We start from the raw sequence: 23,256 nt of genomic DNA on the forward strand, positions 1-23,256 counted from the left end.
TATCTGATTTGTTAAAACGGTTCCATTTACACTTGCCCACATAACACTGATATCAATCCGGGAGGAGTAACATTTACACAACCAGATGCATTTACACTTGTCCAGTTTCGTCTGGAAAGTGTCTCAGATCTCCTCCTGAAGTGGTTTGAGTGGTCGTCTCGAATGCGTTTTGGAGGGCATTTACACCTTGGTCCTTATTATACTTGTGAACGGCACATATGAGGTGTTTCTGAGTGTTTCTCCCTCATTTCTGCTTCGAGGTCTTGATTGTGGCATTTATTTGAGGTTTAGAATCCAGTATTCCTGTAATTCTTTTGTCTTTTATGAATTTAATAAAGAACTCTGTCTCGTATTCTGTCCAAACACACTGCGTCGTCTACGTCAGGTGACCTGCAAATGCGCGAAAACTGTTTCCATTGCAGTTTTGCGAAATATTTCTTTTTCGAATTGCCTGAAAAACCACCTCATGCGAGCGTGTAAACTTTTCTGCGATAAATGCGAGTTTTTGCGAAATTTACGTGTTTCCATTGGGCGTATTTTCAATTCGCAATTTCAATTTGCGCAATTTGAAGGGTAATGGAAACGCAGCTAGTGACATCAAGTTAGACCCGTCTCGGGCCCTTTATTTTATATTTGCTCAGAGAATGCTGACTTTGAGTCAGGCAGGGTTGAGCATGTCTTTTCAGCTCCCCTGGGGTCCTCAGGGGTCGAACCAGATCCCACTAGTATAGTAGTGACAGGCGAGGAGAACTTGTTTCTTTTTGCCAGTATTCCCTTAAAGCTAATACCTTTCAGGGAGCCTGGCATTGCCAGACCTTCTGTTCGCGCGCCGGTAAGGCTTCTTCCTTGCATTGGGCTTTGAGCTGTAGGTTGTGGCCTTAGGGAACAGAGTCACTGGCTATGTTTACATGCAGAACTTGTTTCAATCTGACTGAATTCATTCCGATTGATGAATCTGAATGTAATGTTTACGTGAACGCTAAACATGTGATCGGGTGTGTTTATATGTCACAAGCTTCAAATCTGTTTTTTTTTTCGGGTTTTTTTCGTGCACACTGCACAAATATACAGTTTCCCACTGTTTACGCATAACTATTCTCCTACATTGGTTCTTTATTTGTTTTAAACAGCAGACTTAATATTTACCCATTTCTGGTCATAATTTGGAGACAATGAGCATATGAACCGTTGTGCCGCACTGCTTATATTGATCACGCAGTAAAAATGCCCAAAACCAGTCGTCTGTGGATGAGAGTCTGAAACGAGGACTGGTGGGACGTTGTCCGGCTCCACTTCACAGACACGCAGTGAAAGGAGAATTATAGAATGACGGACACTCATTTATAAGACACTTTATTCAACAGAAACAACGGCTCGTTCCTCATACGTCATTACGCTATTTCTATGTCATTACGCTATTTCTGTCAGTGTCATTGCGCTATTTCTATGTCATTACGCTATTTCTACGTCATTACGCTATTTCTATGTCAATGTCATTACGCTATTTCTGTCAGTGTCATTGCGCTATTTCTGTCAGTGTCATTGCGCTATTTCTGTCAGTGTCATTGCGCTATTTCTATGTCAATGTCATTACGCTATTTATGTCAATGTCAGTACGCTATTTCTGTCAGTGTCATTGCGTTATTTCTACGTCATTACGCTATTTCTACGTCATTACGCTATTTCTACGTCATTAGGCTACGCTATTTCTATGTCATTACGCTATTTCTGTCATTGCGCTATTTCTACGTCATTACGCTATTTCTATGTCAATGTCATTACGCTATTTATGTCAATGTCAGTACGCTATTTCTGTCAGTGTCATTGCGCTATTTCTGTCAGTGTCATTGCGCTATTTCTATGTCAATGTCATTACGCTATTTATGTCAATGTCAGTACGCTATTTCTGTCAGTGTCATTGCGCTATTTCTACGTCATTACGCTATTTCTATGTCAATGTCATTACGCTATTTATGTCAATGTCAGTACGCTATTTCTGTCAGTGTCATTGCGCTATTTCTGTCAGTGTCATTGCGCTATTTCTATGTCAATGTCATTACGCTATTTATGTCAATGTCAGTACGCTATTTCTGTCAGTGTCATTGCGCTATTTCTACGTCATTACGCTATTTCTATGTCAATGTCATTACGCTATTTATGTCAATGTCAGTACGCTATTTATGTCAATGTCAGTACGCTATTTCTACGTCATTACGCTATTTCTATGTCAATGTCATTACGCTATTTATGTCAATGTCAGTACGCTATTTATGTCAATGTCAGTACGCTATTTCTACGTCATTACGCTATTTCTATCAATGTCATTATGCTATTTCTACGTCATTACACGGTTTCTATGTCATTACGCTATTTCTATGTGAATGTCATTACGCTATTTATACGTCATTACGCTATTTCTATCAATGTCATTACGCTATTTCTACGTCATTACGCTATTTCTATGTCAATGTCATTACGCTATTTCTGTCATTACGCTATTTCTATCAATGTCATTATGCTATTTCTACGTCATTACGCTATTTCTACGTCATTACGCTATTTCTATCAATGTCATTACGCTATTTCTGTCATTACGCTATTTCTATCAATGTCATTATGCTATTTCTACGTCATTACGCTATTTCTGTCATTACGCTATTTCTATCAATGTCATTATGCTATTTCTACGTCATTACGCTATTTCTACGTCATTACGCTATTTCTATCAATGTCATTATGCCATTTCTACGTCATTATGCTATTTCTACGTCATTACGCTATTTCTATCAATGTCATTATGCTATTTCTACGTCATTACGCTATTTCTACGTCATTACGCTATTTCTGTCATTACGCTATTTCTATCAATGTCATTATGCTATTTCTACGTCATTAGGCAATTTCTACGTCATTACGCTATTTCTATGTCAATGTCATTACGCTATTTATGTCAATGTCAGTACGCTATTTATGTCAATGTCAGTACGCTATTTCTACGTCATTACGCTATTTCTATGTCAATGTCATTACGCTATTTATGTCAATGTCAGTACGCTATTTATGTCAATGTCAGTACGCTATTTCTACGTCATTACGCTATTTCTATCAATGTCATTATGCTATTTCTACGTCATTACACTGTTTCTATGTCATTACGCTATTTCTATGTGAATGTCATTACGCTATTTATACGTCATTACGCTATTTCTATCAATGTCATTACGCTATTTCTGTCAGTGTCATTGCGCTATTTCTATGTCAATGTCATTACGCTATTTATGTCAATGTCAGTACGCTATTTCTGTCAGTGTCATTGCGCTATTTCTACGTCATTACGCTATTTCTATGTCAATGTCATTACGCTATTTATGTCAATGTCAGTACGCTATTTCTGTCAGTGTCATTGCGCTATTTCTGTCAGTGTCATTGCGCTATTTCTATGTCAATGTCATTACGCTATTTATGTCAATGTCAGTACGCTATTTCTGTCAGTGTCATTGCGCTATTTCTACGTCATTACGCTATTTCTATGTCAATGTCATTACGCTATTTATGTCAATGTCAGTACGCTATTTATGTCAATGTCAGTACGCTATTTCTACGTCATTACGCTATTTCTATGTCAATGTCATTACGCTATTTATGTCAATGTCAGTACGCTATTTATGTCAATGTCAGTACGCTATTTCTACGTCATTACGCTATTTCTATCAATGTCATTATGCTATTTCTACGTCATTACACGGTTTCTATGTCATTACGCTATTTCTATGTGAATGTCATTACGCTATTTATACGTCATTACGCTATTTCTATCAATGTCATTACGCTATTTCTACGTCATTACGCTATTTCTATGTCAATGTCATTACGCTATTTCTGTCATTACGCTATTTCTATCAATGTCATTATGCTATTTCTACGTCATTACGCTATTTCTACGTCATTACGCTATTTCTATCAATGTCATTACGCTATTTCTGTCATTACGCTATTTCTATCAATGTCATTATGCTATTTCTACGTCATTACGCTATTTCTGTCATTACGCTATTTCTATCAATGTCATTATGCTATTTCTACGTCATTACGCTATTTCTACGTCATTACGCTATTTCTATCAATGTCATTATGCCATTTCTACGTCATTATGCTATTTCTACGTCATTACGCTATTTCTATCAATGTCATTATGCTATTTCTACGTCATTACGCTATTTCTACGTCATTACGCTATTTCTGTCATTACGCTATTTCTATCAATGTCATTATGCTATTTCTACGTCATTAGGCAATTTCTACGTCATTACGCTATTTCTATGTCAATGTCATTACGCTATTTATGTCAATGTCAGTACGCTATTTATGTCAATGTCAGTACGCTATTTCTACGTCATTACGCTATTTCTATGTCAATGTCATTACGCTATTTATGTCAATGTCAGTACGCTATTTATGTCAATGTCAGTACGCTATTTCTACGTCATTACGCTATTTCTATCAATGTCATTATGCTATTTCTACGTCATTACACTGTTTCTATGTCATTACGCTATTTCTATGTGAATGTCATTACGCTATTTATACGTCATTACGCTATTTCTATCAATGTCATTACGCTATTTCTACGTCATTACGCTATTTCTATGTCAATGTCATTACGCTATTTCTGTCATTACGCTATTTCTATCAATGTCATAATGCTATTTCTACGTCATTACGCTATTTCTGTCATTACGCTATTTCTATCAATGTCATTATGCTATTTCTACGTCATTATGCTATTTCTACGTCATTACGCTATTTCTATCAATGTCATTATGCTATTTCTACGTCATTATGCTATTTCTACGTCATTACGCTATTTCTGTCATTACGCTATTTCTATCAATGTCATTATGCTATTTCTACGTCATTACGCTATTTCTGTCATTACACTATTTCTATCAATGTCATTATGCTATTTCTACGTCATTACGCTATTTCTACGTCATTACGCTATTTCTATCAATGTCATTATGCTATTTCTACGTCATTATGCTATTTCTACGTCATTACGCTATTTCTATCAATGTCATTATGCTATTTCTACGTCATTACGCTATTTCTACGTCATTACGCTATTTCTGTCATTACGCTATTTCTATCAATGTCATTATGCTATTTCTACGTCATTAGGCAATTTCTACGTCATTACGCTATTTTCTATGTCATTACGCTATTTCTATGTCAATGTCATTACGCTATTTCTATGTCACTGCACATGCGCAGTCCTGTCAGTTTTGGTTTCTCTCGATTGGATTAGAAAAGGAATAAACCACCCCTTTAAATCGGAATCGAAATTATTTCATTCGCATCGAGCTCAGTCGGATCGATTAATGTGTTTACATGAAGGCTTTTCAGTCCAATTGAGCCGTCAATCTGATTACTAACAGATTATTTGGTTGTGTGTAAACGTAGCCGCTGACAGTTCTGTGTTTGGCCTGAGTGAGGGATTGGGCTCCGGCATCTAAGTCCGTTGTCCGTTGAGCCTTCTGGTGCTTGTCGCAACCATTTAGGCAGCTATTCTCTCAGTATAGCGGAGTGGGAACTGATTCCCCAAAGTGTCTTTGGACACAGTGCAAGTTCCCATGTGAAAGGGAACATCTCAGGGTACGCATGTAACAATGGTTCCCTGAGAAGGGGAACGAGACACTGCGTCTCGCTGCTATTCTTCAGGCATACCTGGTCACGTGTACTTCAGGTGCACTCTTGTACTCAATCGCACACGTAGCCACATCACGGGCTGTTGCCAGCCAATGACATTGTCATGTTTGATTCACGTGCTTCAGACACTGGAGGCGTTCCCCAAAGTGTCGTTGGATGCAGTGTCTCGTTCTTTTCTCAGTGAACCATTGTTACATGCATAATCTGGTTTTTAGATTTTGTATGTTTTCTGAAACACAAACAGCTAACAACTAACAAACTATGGTTGGAAAGTAACACTTAAAATTTTGAATAGCCAAAACTGCAAATGCTTTTATAGCGTTTCCCAAAACTTTGTTCTCAGTTGGGCTTTGCCCATTAAACCAGTAATGATTTTTAATAAAGTATGCATATGACTTCAACAAACAAATACATCATTCCAAGTGAAATAACATTGAAGTAACGTGTTACTTATGTTATTGCAGGTATTGAGAAAGCTTTTCATGCACCTAGAAGCTTTTTCACCATGTAGCCTGGCATACTGTACAGAAAAATGCCCAGCATTGCTAATATCAACAGAACCAGCACAATTTTGATGACCAGCCACCTGTATTGGTTGCAGATGAGATGGCGGATGGCCTTTAGCGGGCTAAGGAACCACAGCATTGTAATGTCAGGGCGGCTGGTGGGACAAAACCATTGAACAAGCTTTTAAAAATTGTGAACATAGACAATTTTGTACATGTTTGTCTTATTGATGACATGCACTTTTGGCAGGTTCAAAGCAATAATTAAAATGTTTTCTTGTGTAATGGTGCTCATGCATGGACTGGAAGGAAGGTGGTGCAAGGAAGTGTGCAAGAGTAGCTGTTCAACAAAACCTGAGTGTTGAATCTCTAATGGAGAACAAAGATTTATGCTTACAAATGGATTTAAAATGTGCCTGTTTATTGCAAAATGTTGAATTAACAGTAATTGCGCTCAAAGATAATTCACGGTTGGATTAGTTCGGGTAAAGGTAGCATGAAAATGTAGCATGAAAAGGTTTTCGCCAACGGTTAATAAATAAAATGCACGTTTCGTTTTTTTTAATTGTTTATTTATTAGTAGCAGCCAAAGCACACAACCACACATCTTTCAGTGAAGAAATAACTTCCAACAATCTGATAACCCCAGAAACTAACGAATTTATATATATATATAAAAAAACATTGGATATGCAGAGAAAAGACAAGTAAATGTTTTGAATGTTTTCTGAAACACAAACCGCTAACGACTATGGATGGAAAGTAACGCTTAAAATTTGAAAAGCTCAAACTGCAAATGCTTCTATAGTGTTTCCACAAAAAAAAAAAGGAACTTTATGTTCTCAGTTGGGCTTTGCCCATTAAACCAGTAATGATTTTTAACAAAAAAAATAATAAAATAAGTATGCATATGACTTCAACAAACACATACATCATTCCAAGTGAAATAACATTAAAGTAATATCAAATATTGCAGGCATGGTGAAAGCTTTTCAAGCACCTAGAAGCTTTTTCACCAAGTAACCTGGCATATTGTACAGAAACAAGCCCAGCAGTGCTATGATCAACAGAACCAGCACAATTTTGATGACCAGCCACTTGTATTGGTTGCAGATGAGATGGCGGATGGCCTTAAACGGGCTAAGGAACCACAGCATTGTAATGTCAGGGCGGCTGGTGGGACAAAACCATTGAACAAGCTTTTAAAAATTGTAAACATAGACAATTTTTACATGTTTGTCTCATTGGTGACATGCACTTTTGGCAGGTTCAAAGCAACAATTAAAATGCCTTCATGTGTAATGGTCCACATTAGTGCTCACGCATGGACTCAAGTGTGCAAGAGTAGCCGTTCAGCAAAACCTGAGTGTTGAAGCTTTAATGGAGAACAAAGATGGCTGATCAATTTATGCTTACAAATGGATTTTAAACGGGCCTGTTTATTGCTAAATATTGAATAGACACAGGAATTGCGCTCAAAGATAATTCACGATTGGATTGGTTCTCGCCAACGGTTAATAAATAAAGTGCATGTTTAGTTTTTTATATTATTATTATTATTATTGATTTATTTAAAGCACACAATAACATCCTTCAGTGAAGAAATATAACTTCCAACAATCTGATAACCCCAGAAACGAACGAATTGATATAGAAAACATTTTACATCAGAATTGGATATGCAGAGAAATGAGACATCTACATTTGTTTAGATTTTGTAACACAAAATGTTGTTTTCTGAAACACAAACAGCTAACAGCTATGGATGGAAAGTAACACTTCAAATTTGAAAAGCCAAAACTGCAAATGCTTTTATAGCATTTCCCAAAAAAATGTGCAACGGTCTCCTGTCAGCGTTTGATGAACTTTATGTTCTCAGTTGGGCTTTACCAATTAAACCAGTAATGATTTTTAACAAAATAAGTATGCATATGACTTCAACAAACAAATACATCATTCCAGGTGAAATTGTGTTGAAGTAATATCAAATATTGCTGGCATTGAAAAAGCTTTTCAAGCACCTAGAAGCTTTTTCACCATGTAGCCAGGCATACTGTACAGAAACAAGCCCAGCATTGCTAATATCAACAGCGCCAGCACAATTTTGATGACCAGCCACTTGTATTGGTTGCAGACGAGATGGCGGATTGCCTTTAGCGGGCTAAGGAACCACAGGAAGGTTGTGTCAGGGCGGCTGGTGGGACAAAGAAAAACTCATGATACAAATCTGCGGCACAGCAGAGGGTGAACGTTAGCTGGCATATTTATTACGGATTTATTCTCAATTTATTCAGACGTGCGTAACGAGGTTATATTATTTATATTATTATAATGTCTCTGTAAATAGCATAACCAAATGGTTTATGGTTTATGTTAACACAGACAGCTCCACTTGAAATGTTCAATTCACTTACCGTGATTTAAGCGCATCAAGGCCTGGTTTCACAGACAGGGTTTCACGGAATTAGGCTTTAGTTTAATTAGGACATTTAAGTAGCTTTTATTAAGGTGCCTTAGAAAAAAACATTATTGGTGGGAATCTTGAGATGAAACAATGACACTGATATATTTTAAGATATGTTCTCAATGCAACAGCTCAAACATGCATTTTAGTCTGAGACTAGGTTTAAACCTTGTCTGTGAAACCGGGGGCAATTGTTTCTTTGGAAGATTCTTATTTATAATTTCTTACTGTTGGAAAAAAAAAAACTCAATATTTATGATGCACATATTATTAACATTGTCCACACGTGTCATAGGAGAAATAGTCAGATATTTATTTTATAATTAATTTAATGGAAGGTATTAATGAAAGGAGAGATTCCCTTTAAATCAGGGTATGCTGTGCTGAGGCCATAAATATGGCTTTATTTATTTATTAGAAATTTATTCTTCAATCAATCCTGGAAGCAGGAAAACATGAATCTAACATGTACACCGATGAGCCAAAACATTATGACCACATGTCTAACATGCTGCTGGCGGCCAAAACAGTGCCGACCCGCGAGACGTGGACTCTACAAGAGCCCTGAAGGAGTCCTGCGGTCTCTGGCTGCAGATCCTTCGAGTCCTGTAGGCTGTGAGGTGGAGCCGACTTAGATCGAACTTGAAGGTCCAGCACATCCCACTGATGCTCAACTGGACTGAGATCTGGGGAAACACCTTGAACTCTTCATCATGTTCCTCAATCCATTCCTGATCAATGTGTGCAGTGTGACGGTGCATTATCCTGCTGAAAGAGCCACTTCCACCAGGAACACCAGTGTCATGAAGGACTGGACCTGCTCTGAGACAATCTTTAGCATCACACTCCCTCCAGCGGCTCGTCATTATCCAACAGTGATCCTGGTGCCGTCATTTACCCAGGGAAATGGCACACACGTCCACATGATGTAAAAGAAAACGGGACTCATAGGACCAAACTACCTTCTTCCGCTGCTCCAAGGTCCAGTTTCGGCGCTCTCGTGCCCATTGTAGGCGTTTCAATGGTGGACGGGCTCATCATTACATTCTGATTGGTCTGTGGCTATGCATGTGTTGTGACATTCCTCCCATAACCATCATTAAAATATTGTGTGACTTGTGCTGCAGTAGACCTTCAGTTTGCTGGGACCAGACGGGATGGCCTTCATTGCCCTTCGTTGAGCCTTGGACACTCAACACCCTGTTGACGATTTGTGTTTGTTCCTCCTCGGACACTGCTGGTAAATTCCCACCACTGCTGACCGGGTCAACACACAAGCCTTGCCGTCTCAGAGATACTCTGACACAGTCGTCTCGCCATAACAATCTGGGCCTTGTCGAAGTCGCTCAGACCTTTATTCCTGCCCATTTATCCTCTATCCAACACGTTGATGACGAGAACCGATTGTTTGCACACCATCTAATCTAACCAGACCTTAATATATGGACTTGTTAGGAGATGATCAACGATATTCGCTTCACCTGTGATGGGTCATAATGTTTTGGCTCAATATAGCAAAATAAGTCAAAACCCATCAAACCTTTGCAGTTGCAAACTCTTAAGGACTGTTTTTTGGGCTGTTTTAAAAGGTATTTCTTTTAAAATATTGTATGATAGAATGTTTTCAGTATTATAAATAAATGTTTGAAAGTAATGTATAATGTGTAGTTCAACAAACAAGATGTTTTTAGTTTAAGTGAAAAGTTGTCAGTAGCAAATGACTGCAATATTGAAGGTAGATGTAAAAGTTGGTGTAAATGCTGCTCTTACTTTGGTTTCTCTAGAGGCTCTGGTTCATTGCGTCCTTCACCAACAGGACTCTTCTCGGCCTCCTCACCTGTCAGCAGGTGAAGCTCTGCTTCAACTTTTCCCTTAAAGGATAAAAAAAAAACCATTAAACTAAACATCAGAGCGGAGTAAAAAAATGCTGGTGGTTTAGGAGTGACATTCACAGGGTTAGATCATGCAAAAAAAAAAGTAATTTACTCACTGTCATGTGTTTACAATTTATATGATTTTCTTTTGTTCACTGAACACAAAGCAAGATATTCTGAAGAATGTTCAAAGCACAGTTGGAAGATGATTTTTACTACCAAGCTCCAAAAATGTCCAAAAAACACCATGAAAGTATCATTACAGTAGTCCATATCATTTGCATTTTTGTTCAGAATGCCGTGCATCATGCAACTGAGTCTGAATATGCAGAAGTGTAAGATTGGAATTTGAAAGCATGGAGGGTAGAATTTTTCAGTTTTGGTTTGGAAAAAAAGGAATATTGCACATATAGTAGTCATTCTTAATGTGTAATCTACCAGCCAGCTGCCTCGTGTACAGCAACATGGCATGAGCTGATGGGTCCTGATGTGTAATCCTTCAGCCAATGAACCTGCATGCATTTAATTAGTCTAGTGCTAGTGAGTGTCACTGTAAGTTCACTGTGTTCACATCACTTTGACCCTCCTCCTCCCCAGCACCACCTGTCTATATCGGTTTACAGGGATTCATGCATGTCCGTTTGTGCAGCTGCATCTTAAGCCCTATTCGGATGGGATTGACTTTACAAGGGTAGATGGAGTAATGTAATTTTACCACAGGACGTCTGTAATATTAATGGCCAATTCGCACGGGATAAGATATCTCAGTAAAACTAGCAGAAGTGGGAGGGGTAACTCGATTTGCGCATCGCCGTCACGTTCCTGTCGTCATGTGCGTATTACGATGCTTCCTGATATCATGTGCGCAAACACATATAACCTATATTTATATATATAAAACAGTTCTGTCCGGTTGAACGATGTATTAATTAACTTCAGATTGGATTGGGTTGGTAATAGGCACATACCTAACGCTAAAAGATGTTTCGTGCCTCTAACAAGTGCTTTCGATCTTCTTTCTGATCTGAATGGTATGTGGAAAACACTTGAGTTTTGCCACAGACTTGTCCCAGCGACTAGAACGCAACTGAATGCTTTTTCAAGCGTCTCCATACTTGAAAAACCGCGGAAAACTACTTTTAAACAGGAATATTACCTGAGGTAATTTTTCCGGACCTTTTTACTGAAGGTAAAAGTAGCCGTAATTTTTACTGACATTGTCCACTGTCATGTTTGTGTATGTCTTGGTGTAACAGAGGTAGGCCAGTAAGAGGTGTGCGAGTAAACCACTCCCCTGGCTTCAAGAGGCGCGCTGGCGACTGACGCTAGAGGCTACGGTCTTTAGCGTCCTTGTTAGCCTCCCACGCTGGAAACCCCGGGTCGAGTAGGACCAGTTACATTAGCATACACGCAGAATTTTCAGCATCATTATTCCAGTCTTCAGTTTCACTTGATCCTTTAGAAATCATTCTAATATACTATAATATTTGACGCTCAATTGATTTACAAAGTTTAAACCAGCAGGCGTTGCAACCGTGTTCCTGCGTGTGCAAGTGCTTCGGAAAAGTTAATCATTTTGCGAAGCAATTGGTTCAATCGACTCAAAAGTTTAGAAAAGCTTTGTTTATCTTATCACATTATTTGCAGGTCACTTACCGTAATTTCCATCTCATCATTTTCATCACGGGCCACAAACGGCCACCAGCCTTTAATTCTCTTCTGTTTGAAGAGGTTGACCATGGGCATATCTTGCTCATTTATGACCATGTCAATGGAGCACTGCTTCGCTGTCTTTGCACCTCGAGGAAATCGATTCAGATCAAGTTCGATTGCACCTGAAACAGAAAGCAAACACACATGTGACTGTATGAATGAAGGCCATTAAGACAGAGCCTGAATCTAAAATGACTTTACAAAGTAAAACACAACAGCACACCCAGGAAGTCGTCTGCAGAGAAATGATCCGCGTCCCACACTTGCAAATTCAGTCGGGCAGGAATTTTATACTCAGTCTCATCCCAAGAAAACATGGACTCTTTCTTTGAGATGACGATCTTCTCTTCGGCCTGTAGGTAGTCGAAGGGATAAACAAAGCGCCAGTTGAAATTGCCCTCTCCAGTCAGCGAGTGATAGTGGACGTCTGTGTCCTGCTTGTCTTCTTGTTGGCCTTTCAGCCATCTGTTGGTCACATGTTTCATAGTGATGGAACAGTTGGTTGGTACCCTTGTGATCACTTAAGAGATATGATCCTTCAGATATATATATATACATACATAAAGGCACATATCTGATATATACATACCTTTTTTCTTGCAATTCCGAGATTATATCTTACAATGCTGAGAATGAAACGTGGAATTGCAAGAAATAAAGTCAGAATTGCAGGATATAAATATGTAATTACGAGAACATTTTTTGAATTGTGACATATAAACTAGGAATTGCAAGAAAAAAAGTCTGAATTGTTAGGTATAAACTCTTTTTTAATCCTTTTTTCATTGCGAGTTTATACATTGTATAAAAACGTCTCTGTTATGTATGTTAACCCTCGTTCCCCGAAGGAGGGAACGGAGACGCACGTCAGAGGTGATCCGACGAATGGGGATCTCGCTTGAGAGACCAATCCACTTCGAGTCTAAACTAAACGAGCCAATGCACATTGGCATGCGATAATTGCATCAGCTTCTCTGCCTCGCAGCGCAAGCATATAATTATAAAATCACATCTTTGTTTTTCCGCTGAGGAGCTGGAACTTGTGACTCGGACATACAGCGGAGGTTCAGCAGTTGTGGTGACGGGACGTACTTCTCCGTTCCCTCCTTCGGGGAATGAGGGTTACCATACGTAACGATCCGTTCCCTTTCAGTCGGTCACTTTCCATGTACGTCAGATGTGATCCGATGAATGGGGATATCTACCAACACGCCACTGTTGCTGACCCTTCCACCGCTCTACTTGAGTCTCCTGATCTGTCCCCTAGAGTTGGGGCGGAAGGTAGGAGCTCTAAGCTGAGAAGGTCAGTCACGGCTGATCTGCAAGACCCACTCAGTGTGACTAATTGGATAACGCTGGGAAAGTGTGCCCTTGAAGGAAAGGGGACGCTGCGGAAGCCACCTCCTGCCCGAAGGAAGGTAATGAGGTGGTTACACATATGGACTAGCCAAGCAGGGTAGTGCAACATATGGCAGTCTCTGGGGTGGTTCCAGCATAGCTCTAGGGGGGAAAGAACACCAACAGAGACGACAGAGCGGACTCTGTTGTGGGAAAGACACGGCTCGTCCGCAGAGGAGCTGAACTGTGGAAGAATGCTTGTTCCACAAGCATACGAGTGTAGGCCTGGCATCAGACCCTGAGCAAGGCACTTCTTGGGATTGATACGCCAAGCCAATAGCATCCACTATCCAGTGGGCTAACCTCTGCTTGGAGACAGCCTTTCCCTTCTACTGACCTCCGCAACAGACAAAGAGCTGGTCTGAGGTACTGAGGCTTTGCGTTCTGTCCACGTACAACCAAAGGGCATGGACGGGACAGAGAAAAGCCAGGGCTAGGTCTGCCTCCTCCAAAGGCAGCGCTTGCAGGTTTACCACCTGGTCCCTGAAGGGAATGGTAGGAACCACGGGGACGTATCCAGGCTGGGGTCTCAGGACAATGTGAGAGTTGGCCGGCCCGAATTCTAGGCATGATTCGTCGACCGAAAATGCTTGTAGGTCCCCTTCCCTCTTGAAAGAAGCCAGTGCAGTCAGGAGCACTGTCTTCAGTGACAGGATCTTTAACTCTTACACTCTTACACTTTGAGGGTGGAAGGAGACAGCCTTCACTCCAACCCATCTTGCAGGAAGGAAAGCAGAACACCGACCGGGCATCTTCGGGGGTCTTCACGGTGGGGAGAACACTACTCGACGAACAGGTTCCACTTCAACACGTAGAGGCGCCTCGTAGACGGGACTCTGTCGGAAGTGATAGTGTCCACCACCGACTGGGGCAGGCCACATAGAACCTCCACTGTCTGTCCAGGGACCAGACATGGAGTTTCCAGAGGTCTGGGCGCAGATGCAATCGAGTGCCCTGTCTCTGAGAAAGCAGGTCCTTTAGCGACAATGCGGGGTCATGTACAATCGGTACGTGCCGTTCTGCCATGCCCATCTCGGGACTCGGCCGTGAAGCCAGTGCTGAAACTATCTCATATGAAGCAATCCGTGCAGCATTACTGCGGATGCCGTATGCCCCAGGAACCTCTTAAAAAGTTTCAGTGGGACCGCTGTCCTGCTCTTGATCGAATTCAAGCAGTTCAACACTGACTGGACGAGCTTCTCTGTGAGTTGCGCTGTCATGGTTGACCGAATCCAACTCCATACCGAGAAAGAGATCCTCCACACATGGGAGAGTTTGCTCTTTCCCCAGCTGACCTGAAGTCCCAACAGACTGAGGTGACTGAGCACCATGTCCCTGTGTTCGCACAACTGATCCCGAGACTGAGCCAAAATCAGCCAGTCGTCAAGACAGTTGAGGATGCGAACGCCGCATTCTCTGAGTGGAACAATGGCTGCCTCCGCGAACTTCGCAAAGACGCGAGGTGACAAGGACAGCCCAAAGGGTAGGACCTTGTACTGATATGCTCGACCCTCGAACGCAAAGCGGAGAAACAGTCTGTGTCGAGGGAGAATCGAGACATGAAAGTCGATCACTACAAACCAATCTTGGAAACGGGTGCATTTGAAAATGCGTTTCTGGCACCAGACTGGTTTCTGGCAGAAAAAGGTGCCGTCCACGATCTAGTGACCTCATCATGCACTTCTGGAAAGAAAGGCACTGGGGCACGGGCCGCCCCAAGATACTAATTGTCCAGCCGCGAAGGTTTGGGACATGGTGGAGGGTTCCACTTGAGCCGGACACTTGCGGCGGCCCGGGAAAGCATAGCTGTGAGCTCTGGGTCTGACTCGGCAAGTGGCGAGATGGCCGTGGCGACACAACAGGCGATAGTGCAAGCCTGTGTGGGCACTCAATCTCGTTGAAGATGCAACTCTGTACCCGCTGAATGAACAGCAACTCGTTGAAGGCGCCCACTCTGACGAGCTATGAAAACAGCTGTTTTATACAGCAGCTCTTTAGAGAGATCGCGATCACCACTGCTCACGCTGTCACACCAAGACCAACTGGTAGAGGCTTCTTCCACAAAGAGATTCGTCCAGCAGACACTCAGAAACAGATACTTTGCAGAGCAGGAACAGCATTCACCGTCTGGCTCCGAAGCGAAAGATGCGACGCACCTGCTGCTCATTAGATGCTTGCACTGCGAGGCAGAGCAGCTGATGCAATTACCTCATTTAGCTCGTTTAGTTTACACTAGAGATGTGACGGTGATAATATTCTCTCACCGGTTAATCGAATTGTGACAACACCGGTATTACCAGTTTCATCGTGGGGGTGGGGGGTGTTAGAGTGATGTAATTTTTTTTTTACATGGCGTCAATTCATCATTCGTATTGAGTTTGATTGACATGCGATCTGACCAATCAAATTCCACCATTTTTGTGCGACAAAGCAGTCAGAAGAGTTATTGATTAACTTCGGTGGATTTGAACTTGGCTTTAACTGAGGCAATCTGTCACGACACATTAAAGAGCCAAAAAACGGTAGGCCTATTTTATTTTTGTTTGACTGACCAAATTTGAAAGTTGAGACTTTGTTTCATATTAAATATTACCTGCTCGGTCCTGTATTTCAGCGCGTTGTCAGTGTCCTCTATTTTTCACGGCTTGAGATCATGTTGAGAACAATAACGCCCGATTTGAGGGTGTAGGGCGCGATTTCGGATTCAACCACAGTGTTTTAAATGGTGGGTTCGTTATTATTCATTATTATTCATGAAAAACGCAACAACAAAACGGACATTTTGGCATAATTTGTGTGTGTTATGTTTTGTTCAAGGCCGAAAAGAGAACTCGATACTGACGCGCGTCTTTTCCGTGTGTGTAAGGCAGGACTTCCACAGCGCGGTCTCTTGTTTTGTCGTGCTTGAATGGTTGAGCGTGATCATACAACGCTAGTCAACTGGTGACAGAAAATACGGATACTGCGTAATTGCTTTCAAAAAATTTTTTTTGCGGTGCTGCAGTGGGCAAGTGATGAAACCGGTGTTGCGACTGAACACCGTGTAACACCGGTAACACCGACTATCGTGCCAAGCCTAGTTTACACTCGAAGTGGATTGGTCTCTCGAGCGAGATCCCCATTCGTCGGATCACCTCTGGCGTACGTCGAGAGTGACCGACTGAAGGGGAACTTCTTGAAAGGGAAACTTGAAAGGGAACGCCTTCGTATAAACTCACAATTAGCTTTTTTAATTTGTGAGTTTATATCTCACAATTCTGACTTTATTTTTAACAATTAACTTTTTTCTCATTGACTTTATTTTTTCGCAATTTACTCATGTTCTCACAATTCTGACTTTATTTCTCGCAATTTACTTTTTTTCTCACATTTCTGACTTTATTTTTCACAATTTACTTTTTTCTTGCAATTCTGACTTTATTTTTTTGCAATCAACTTTTTTCGCACTGACTTTATTTCTTCCAATTGACTTATCTCACAATTCTGACTTTATTTCTCAAAAAAAGAAATAATGTCAGAATTATGAGCTAAAAAGTCACAGTTAGCTCTTTTTTTATTCCATGGTGGAAACAAGCGTTCATAATATACACGTACTGTACACAGGAACAAGTGATTTCAGTGAAAAAGATCCCATACCCTCTAACAAATATGTCACTTGATTTTTCTCCGGTGAAAATGTCATCGTCCTCCAGAACGACTTCATCTGTGTTCCACACGATCACCCTGAGCTCGAATCTGTCAATGACAAAAGGGTATTTTGAGTATGCAATGTTCATCTGTATTTGGCCAAAAGCTTTCACCAAGTGGTTCCTACTTTTTTGGCTTCCTAGGTGAAATATCAATAGCAGGTCCAGGTGCAGGCATATCCTTCGGGAACATGTCCACCCACATCTCAATTCTCCCCTACATCACAAGCACTCATATTCACTAACGGCTCATTATCGCCATTTCGTTATCTGACAGTGGTGCTTTTGGGACATTATTCCTGACCTGCTCAATCCCAGGTTTATCAGGATTCAGGAGAGGCCTCGTCTCCACATGCTCTGGAACCAGCTTGCAGCCTATTCGTGGAATATCTTCCCAGTGTTTTAGTACAGCAAGAGCCAGGTGCTCATCCGTCTGTTTCTTCAGTCCTGCCGTAGAAAAGTATGTGCATTTGTTCTGATGTGCTGCTCTCCGATGGGAACTCAGCAATTCAGAAGACCACCCTTATACTTGTTCCCTTTCGAAATGCTTTGTGAAAATGTACATACCATTTTCATCCTCAATTTCAGTTGGTCCCGTGTAAACTCTGTTTGCCACTTTCACTCTTCCTCCCGGGCCGAACTGGGGGGGATCCATTTTTCCATCTTTGCAGAGTTTGCCGAGGATTTGTGTTGGCTTCAGTGGGTCCCTCCACACATTATAGCCATGACTAAAAGAAACAGTTGGAAAAGTTTTGTCCATCCATCCTTTTTTGAAGCAATATTTAGGGGCTATTTATACATTTTATTTTAGGAAATTTAGAATATTAATTTCAACTAAATGAAAATGATGAAAAAAAGTTTTAATATTTAATTCAAGTAATAAAATGTTACATGCAGTTACACACTTAATTTATACACTGAACACCAGGGTTATTATCGTTCACTAAAACTATTTTAAAAAATCATTACTTGAAATAAACGTTATCTGAAATGGGAGAAAATATAAAAAAGTAACTTATTTGATTTCAGCTGATTGCAACATTTCTCATTTTCATTTAGTTTAACGTAAAGTACTAAAATAACTAAACCTGAAATAAAAGTAAGGAATGCACCGAAATGAAAATTGAAAACCAAAAATTTTGGATGCACTTGCCTGAAAACCAAAAATAAGTAATAAATTAATAATTAATCAATATTTAGATCTGGTGACTTTGTTCAGCTCGTGGACAGCATGTAAAAACAACATGACCAGTTGTAGTAGGAAATCTACTCACCTTCAGTAAAAAGTTTATATATTTACAATATTTGGAGGGGACAAAAAAAGTTGTGTTAAGCATTATCTTATTACGTTAATGTTGGAATTGTATTAATTTAATTTGACATTTTTCATAATTGGTCTGTTTTTATCCCCCAGGATACGTCGCCACTTTAGGGGTATAAAAATTGACTCTGTGGTCTATAGACTTTATACTTTGTGGCTTGTTTTAGAAAATCAGTTCAATACCTAAAGGTGGGGTAAGTGATATTTGAAAAACGCTGTCTGAAAGTTGGTTGGAACGACACAACCAGACACAACAACAAACATGTAGCCAATCAGCATTAGGGGGCGTATGACAGTGGAGGAAAGAGAACGAGCAAGAGAGAGATTTGAAGAAAGACTGTAGAAAGAGAAATGGCTGAAAGACATTACAAAAGAGAAAAACTCATTAGAATATTACTGGAAAATGAAGGGTTATGATCAGGAAAGAGCTTTAGGACCTATGTTAATATTAGAAAAGCTTTCCAGCGCTGGAGATAGCGAAGTGGGAAGGCCTGCTTTGATTCTGCTCCACACGTAAGTAACACTGGCTTTGAGTGTCATTGTTTGTCTGCTGCTGTGCTGTTGGCAACTAACAACCAACTCTTGTTTGTATTTACTCTTGTGTATGTTTGTTAATTTTTTGTGCTTCCTTGTCGTTCGTTCATCATCATTCTTCGCATTATTTTTCGTGAAGCTTTCGTGAAGGAGTTTCTGCTACAATAAATAGATTCTTTCAAAGACTTTGAGAAATAACATACTGCACCTTTAATACTATCTCTCTCTCTCTCTCTCTCAATGATAATTGAGAGATGGACAAATAAATGTCCCCAAGTTATGTCAAATTTGACATTTACAGTTGTAATTTAAATGATTCAACCTCCATTGCAAATCAGGTTTATTGGCAAAATGTACAGAATTTCAGCTGTTTGCAATGAACAAATCAAACAAAAGTAATTGAAATAGCTCAACACAACAAGGGTTTTTAAGTGGGTTCCCTAAATTCAATTGAAAACGCAACTTTTAATAACTTTTGCAATCTCAAAATTACTCAACCCCTTCACGGCAAGCATTTTTAGTACTTAGTAGAACACCTTTTGCTGTTATGACCTGCTGCAAACGAGATGTATAACCGGACACCAGCTTCTGGCAGCGTTTCTGAGGAATCTTAGCCCGTTCCTCATGAGCAATGGCCTCCAGTTCAGTAATTTTCTTGGGTTGGTGCTGCAACCGCCGCCTTCAAATTTCAGATTTTATATGGGGTTCAAGTCAGGGGACTGTGAAGCCACTGTAGTGTCTTCCAGGACGACTTCTGCAACCAAGCATTGGTGGAATTTGAGGTATGCTAGGGATCATTGTCCTGTTGGAAGGTTCAATGACACCCAAGCTTCAGCTTTCTCACTGACGGCATGTTGTTTTCTCCTAGGATTTCCTGACAATTCAATGAAATCCATCTTGTCTTCCACAGACTGCAGGTTTCCAGTGCCAGAGGATGTAAAGCAGCCGCAGAGCATCACCGATCCACCATGCTGAACTTTATACAGTGTTCTTTTCAGCATATGTTTCATTCTTCTTCCTCCAGACATACCGCTGATCCATAGGGCCGAAAAGTTCCAGTTTTGTTTCATCGCTCCACAGAACAGAATCCCAAAACGTCTGTGGCTTATTTATATGATTTTGAGCAGTTTTCTTGTGCTGTTGGGTCAGTAGTGGTGTTGTCTTGTAGTTCTGGCATGGAAACCGGATGCGTTTAGTGCGCCCCTTACTGTGCAGCTGAAACCTCAGTGCCTGTTGCCACCAAGTCTTGCTGCAGGTCTTTCGCAGTCACTAGAGGGTCTTTCTGAACCTGCCTTCTCAGAAATCTGCTAGCAGCCGTTGATATCTTCCCTTTTCTGCCCCGTCCAGGTAGTGTTAAAGTTCCTTTAACTTTGAACATGCAAACTATGCTTCCAACGGTGTCTTTAGGAACATTTAGTGCCTTCGCTATCTTTTTGTATCCTGTTCCTTATTTGTGAAGGGCGATGATATCTTCTCGTAACTTTTTGGACCATTCTTTTGACTATTTCTAACATGCAGACAAACATGACACTCAACAAACTTAGCCAGTTCAGTTATACTAGTGGTTCCCAAACCTGTCCTGGAGTACCCCCAACACTGCACGTTTTCTTTGTCTCCCTAATCAAACACACCTGATTCAACTCATCAGCTCATTATCACATGGGTTAATGAGCTGATGAGTTGAATCAGGTGTGTTTGATTAGGGAGACAAAGAAAAATTGCAGTGTTGGGGGTACTCAAGGACAGGTTTGGGAACCACTGAGTTATATCATGTGTTCTAGTTCAAGCACTCCTGGTGCAACTAATGAAGCCCTTGATTAGTTACATCAGGTGTGCTTGAGACAACACCTGTTTTGCAGATTTGTGCTGTTGTGAGGGATTCTATTCAGGGGGTTGAATAATTTTGAGACTGCAGAAGTCATTAAAAGTTGCATTTTCAGTTGAATAGAACCTCTTGAAACATTTGTTATGTTGAGCTATTTCAATTACTTTTGCTTGAAGTATTTTTGCATAGCAAAATTGAATAATTTTGATTACAACTCTACATTAACATGAAAAAATATTAAAAAAGAACTTTTAACATAAAAAAATTATGTATGAATAATCAAGGAAACCCAAGTTACAGTCCACTAAATGTTTATCTAACATTTACTTTATAAAAATCATTAAAGATTTCTAAGCAAAAAAAGACTTTACTTGATAAAAACAAAGTCTGAACTATCAATCAGAGGACAGAAGGTATGAAGTAGATTGTGTACAACAGGTTCTTCAGCAAAGTTTTGGTAATATTGATAATTTACAGGCGCTATTAATATTTGCATATTAAATATGATACAGAAAACTAATACATTAATAAATAGGCATTATGCTTATTGTTAAACAAAATTTTACAAATAATGTTAATTTTAAGTTATGAGAGAATAAATGTTTTAAAAATTTGGCTAAAGTGTTGTAACATGCATTGCCAAACAAACATTGTTTGTTCATTTAATTTATAGCCCTAAAGGGGCGACGGATCCTGGGGGATACAAACATTAAAATAAAAAATAAAAGTAATGTTACAAACATTTAAATTGCACATAAGGCATTTTTTTATATAAAAATAAATTCTTGCTGATTAATGAGGTTATGGACATTAAATAGCTTTCTTGAGGTTAAGTGATTGTATAGCTTTGAATTTTAAAGTTCAGAGATTGGTTTATATTAAAGCTGCATTCAGTAACTTCGGGATTTCTTCGCTGTATTCTCGCTTTTTGCTCTCAGGTTTCTCTCTAGAGCTCCCCCCACAGCTTCGGAATAGATATGACAACACTGTTGTAAAAACTCGTTGGTGATTCTCAGACACCAGAGGCTAGTAGATCAACGACATCAAAGCAGATGGGATATTCTTTAAAACGTCTTCTTCATTCGAGTTCGAACAGCGTGAGGGAGCGCAATAATGACAGCATTTTAGCAGATTTCTTTTGGCCGTAAAGCAATTGTTTACATCGCGAGACCTGATATCACGCAAGACTTCCTGACGCGGCGGCTGGCGGCCCGCCGCCCCAAAGTTGCAAGTGCGAATTTTCCGCTCACGGGCACCAGGGGGGTGCGAAACGACCACCATTCAACCCGAAATAAGTATTATAACCATTCCAATGACTCCGAAGCTGTTCAGTTAAGGTAAAAAAAGTTACTTAGTTCACCTTTAAAAGTAACAAACCATAAAGCTTATTACGTTTATTGGATGACAGGTGTGCTGAAAATGTTTACTGAAGTTTTGTTCTCGCTAGGCATCAACAGAAAACAGCACAGACTAAAAGATTTCAGATTTAAAGGAGCCGTATGTAAGATTGTGGCCAAAACTGGTACTGCAATCACTTTCAAATTACTGTAGAGCGGTGTATCCCCTCCCCCTCCCCCCTGACTCGAGGTTGCCAGATAGGCTGCAGGATCCAGCACGAACGTTTGTAGCTGCAGCTGTGGTAATTAGAGCAGAGCTGGCAACCCCGATGCCGAAACACTACTGTTTCGCAGTCAAAACATGGCATCCGAGTAGCGCCAATTAAAAGTGTTTCTGTCCTCCAAAACCATTTCAGCCCGAAAACGAAAAGAGGTGTTTCGCACGAAAAGTTTCGATAGCTGAAATTTCGATGCATCCCTAAAAATTATAATTAAAATTACAAAAAAACACAACAAAATTACTAAAACTTTAAAATTAAAACCAAAATTATAAAACTATAATAGTATATAAATGATACTAAAATAACCCCAGCGAACACAAACCCCATCAGGAAGTCACAAAGTGTTGATGTGTTTAAAAGAAGAATTGCATACATTGCATATTTGGAGCTGATACCACATGTTGCTCTGTGTTTGCTGTAGTAACGGTTCTCCAGGTCAATCTTGGTCTCCCCAATCAGGTCATCGGTTCCCACCAAATCCCAGTCATAGATGGACACAGTGAGGGTAGAATCCATTGGGAATGTCGCTTCAATATCAAAAAACCTGGGAGTTTGAAGACAGTTGATGTTAACATTAATATTATCTAGTAATGAATGAGAAGTCTTTAATC

The 23,256-nt window shown here is 40.1% G+C and overlaps 1 protein-coding gene across 1 annotated transcript in view; it reads right to left on the reverse strand.

Annotated features, from left to right (window-relative positions):
- Positions 1–8,225: 8,225 nt before the first annotated feature.
- The window catches only part of LOC311281437 (otoferlin), a gene marked incomplete at its 3' end in the record, with an annotated part of 50,112 nt that continues 35,081 nt past the window's right edge, over positions 8,226–23,256 (reverse strand). Inside the window, exons 34-42 of the mRNA XM_084394376.1 lie at positions 23,019–23,189; positions 17,915–18,075; positions 17,652–17,794; positions 17,476–17,564; positions 17,298–17,396; positions 12,487–12,728; positions 12,207–12,385; positions 10,447–10,547; positions 8,226–8,406 (exon numbers count right to left, since the gene is read on the reverse strand). Coding sequence (XP_084250502.1) covers positions 8,226–8,406; positions 10,447–10,547; positions 12,207–12,385; positions 12,487–12,728; positions 17,298–17,396; positions 17,476–17,564; positions 17,652–17,794; positions 17,915–18,075; positions 23,019–23,189 — 1,366 coding nt within the window. The remainder of the gene's footprint in view (positions 8,407–10,446; positions 10,548–12,206; positions 12,386–12,486; positions 12,729–17,297; positions 17,397–17,475; positions 17,565–17,651; positions 17,795–17,914; positions 18,076–23,018; positions 23,190–23,256) is intronic.

This window comes from Rutilus rutilus (genome assembly GCF_951802725.1).
Source record: "Rutilus rutilus genome assembly, chromosome: 21".
In the NCBI taxonomy this organism is placed as follows: Eukaryota; Metazoa; Chordata; class Actinopteri; order Cypriniformes; family Leuciscidae; genus Rutilus; species Rutilus rutilus.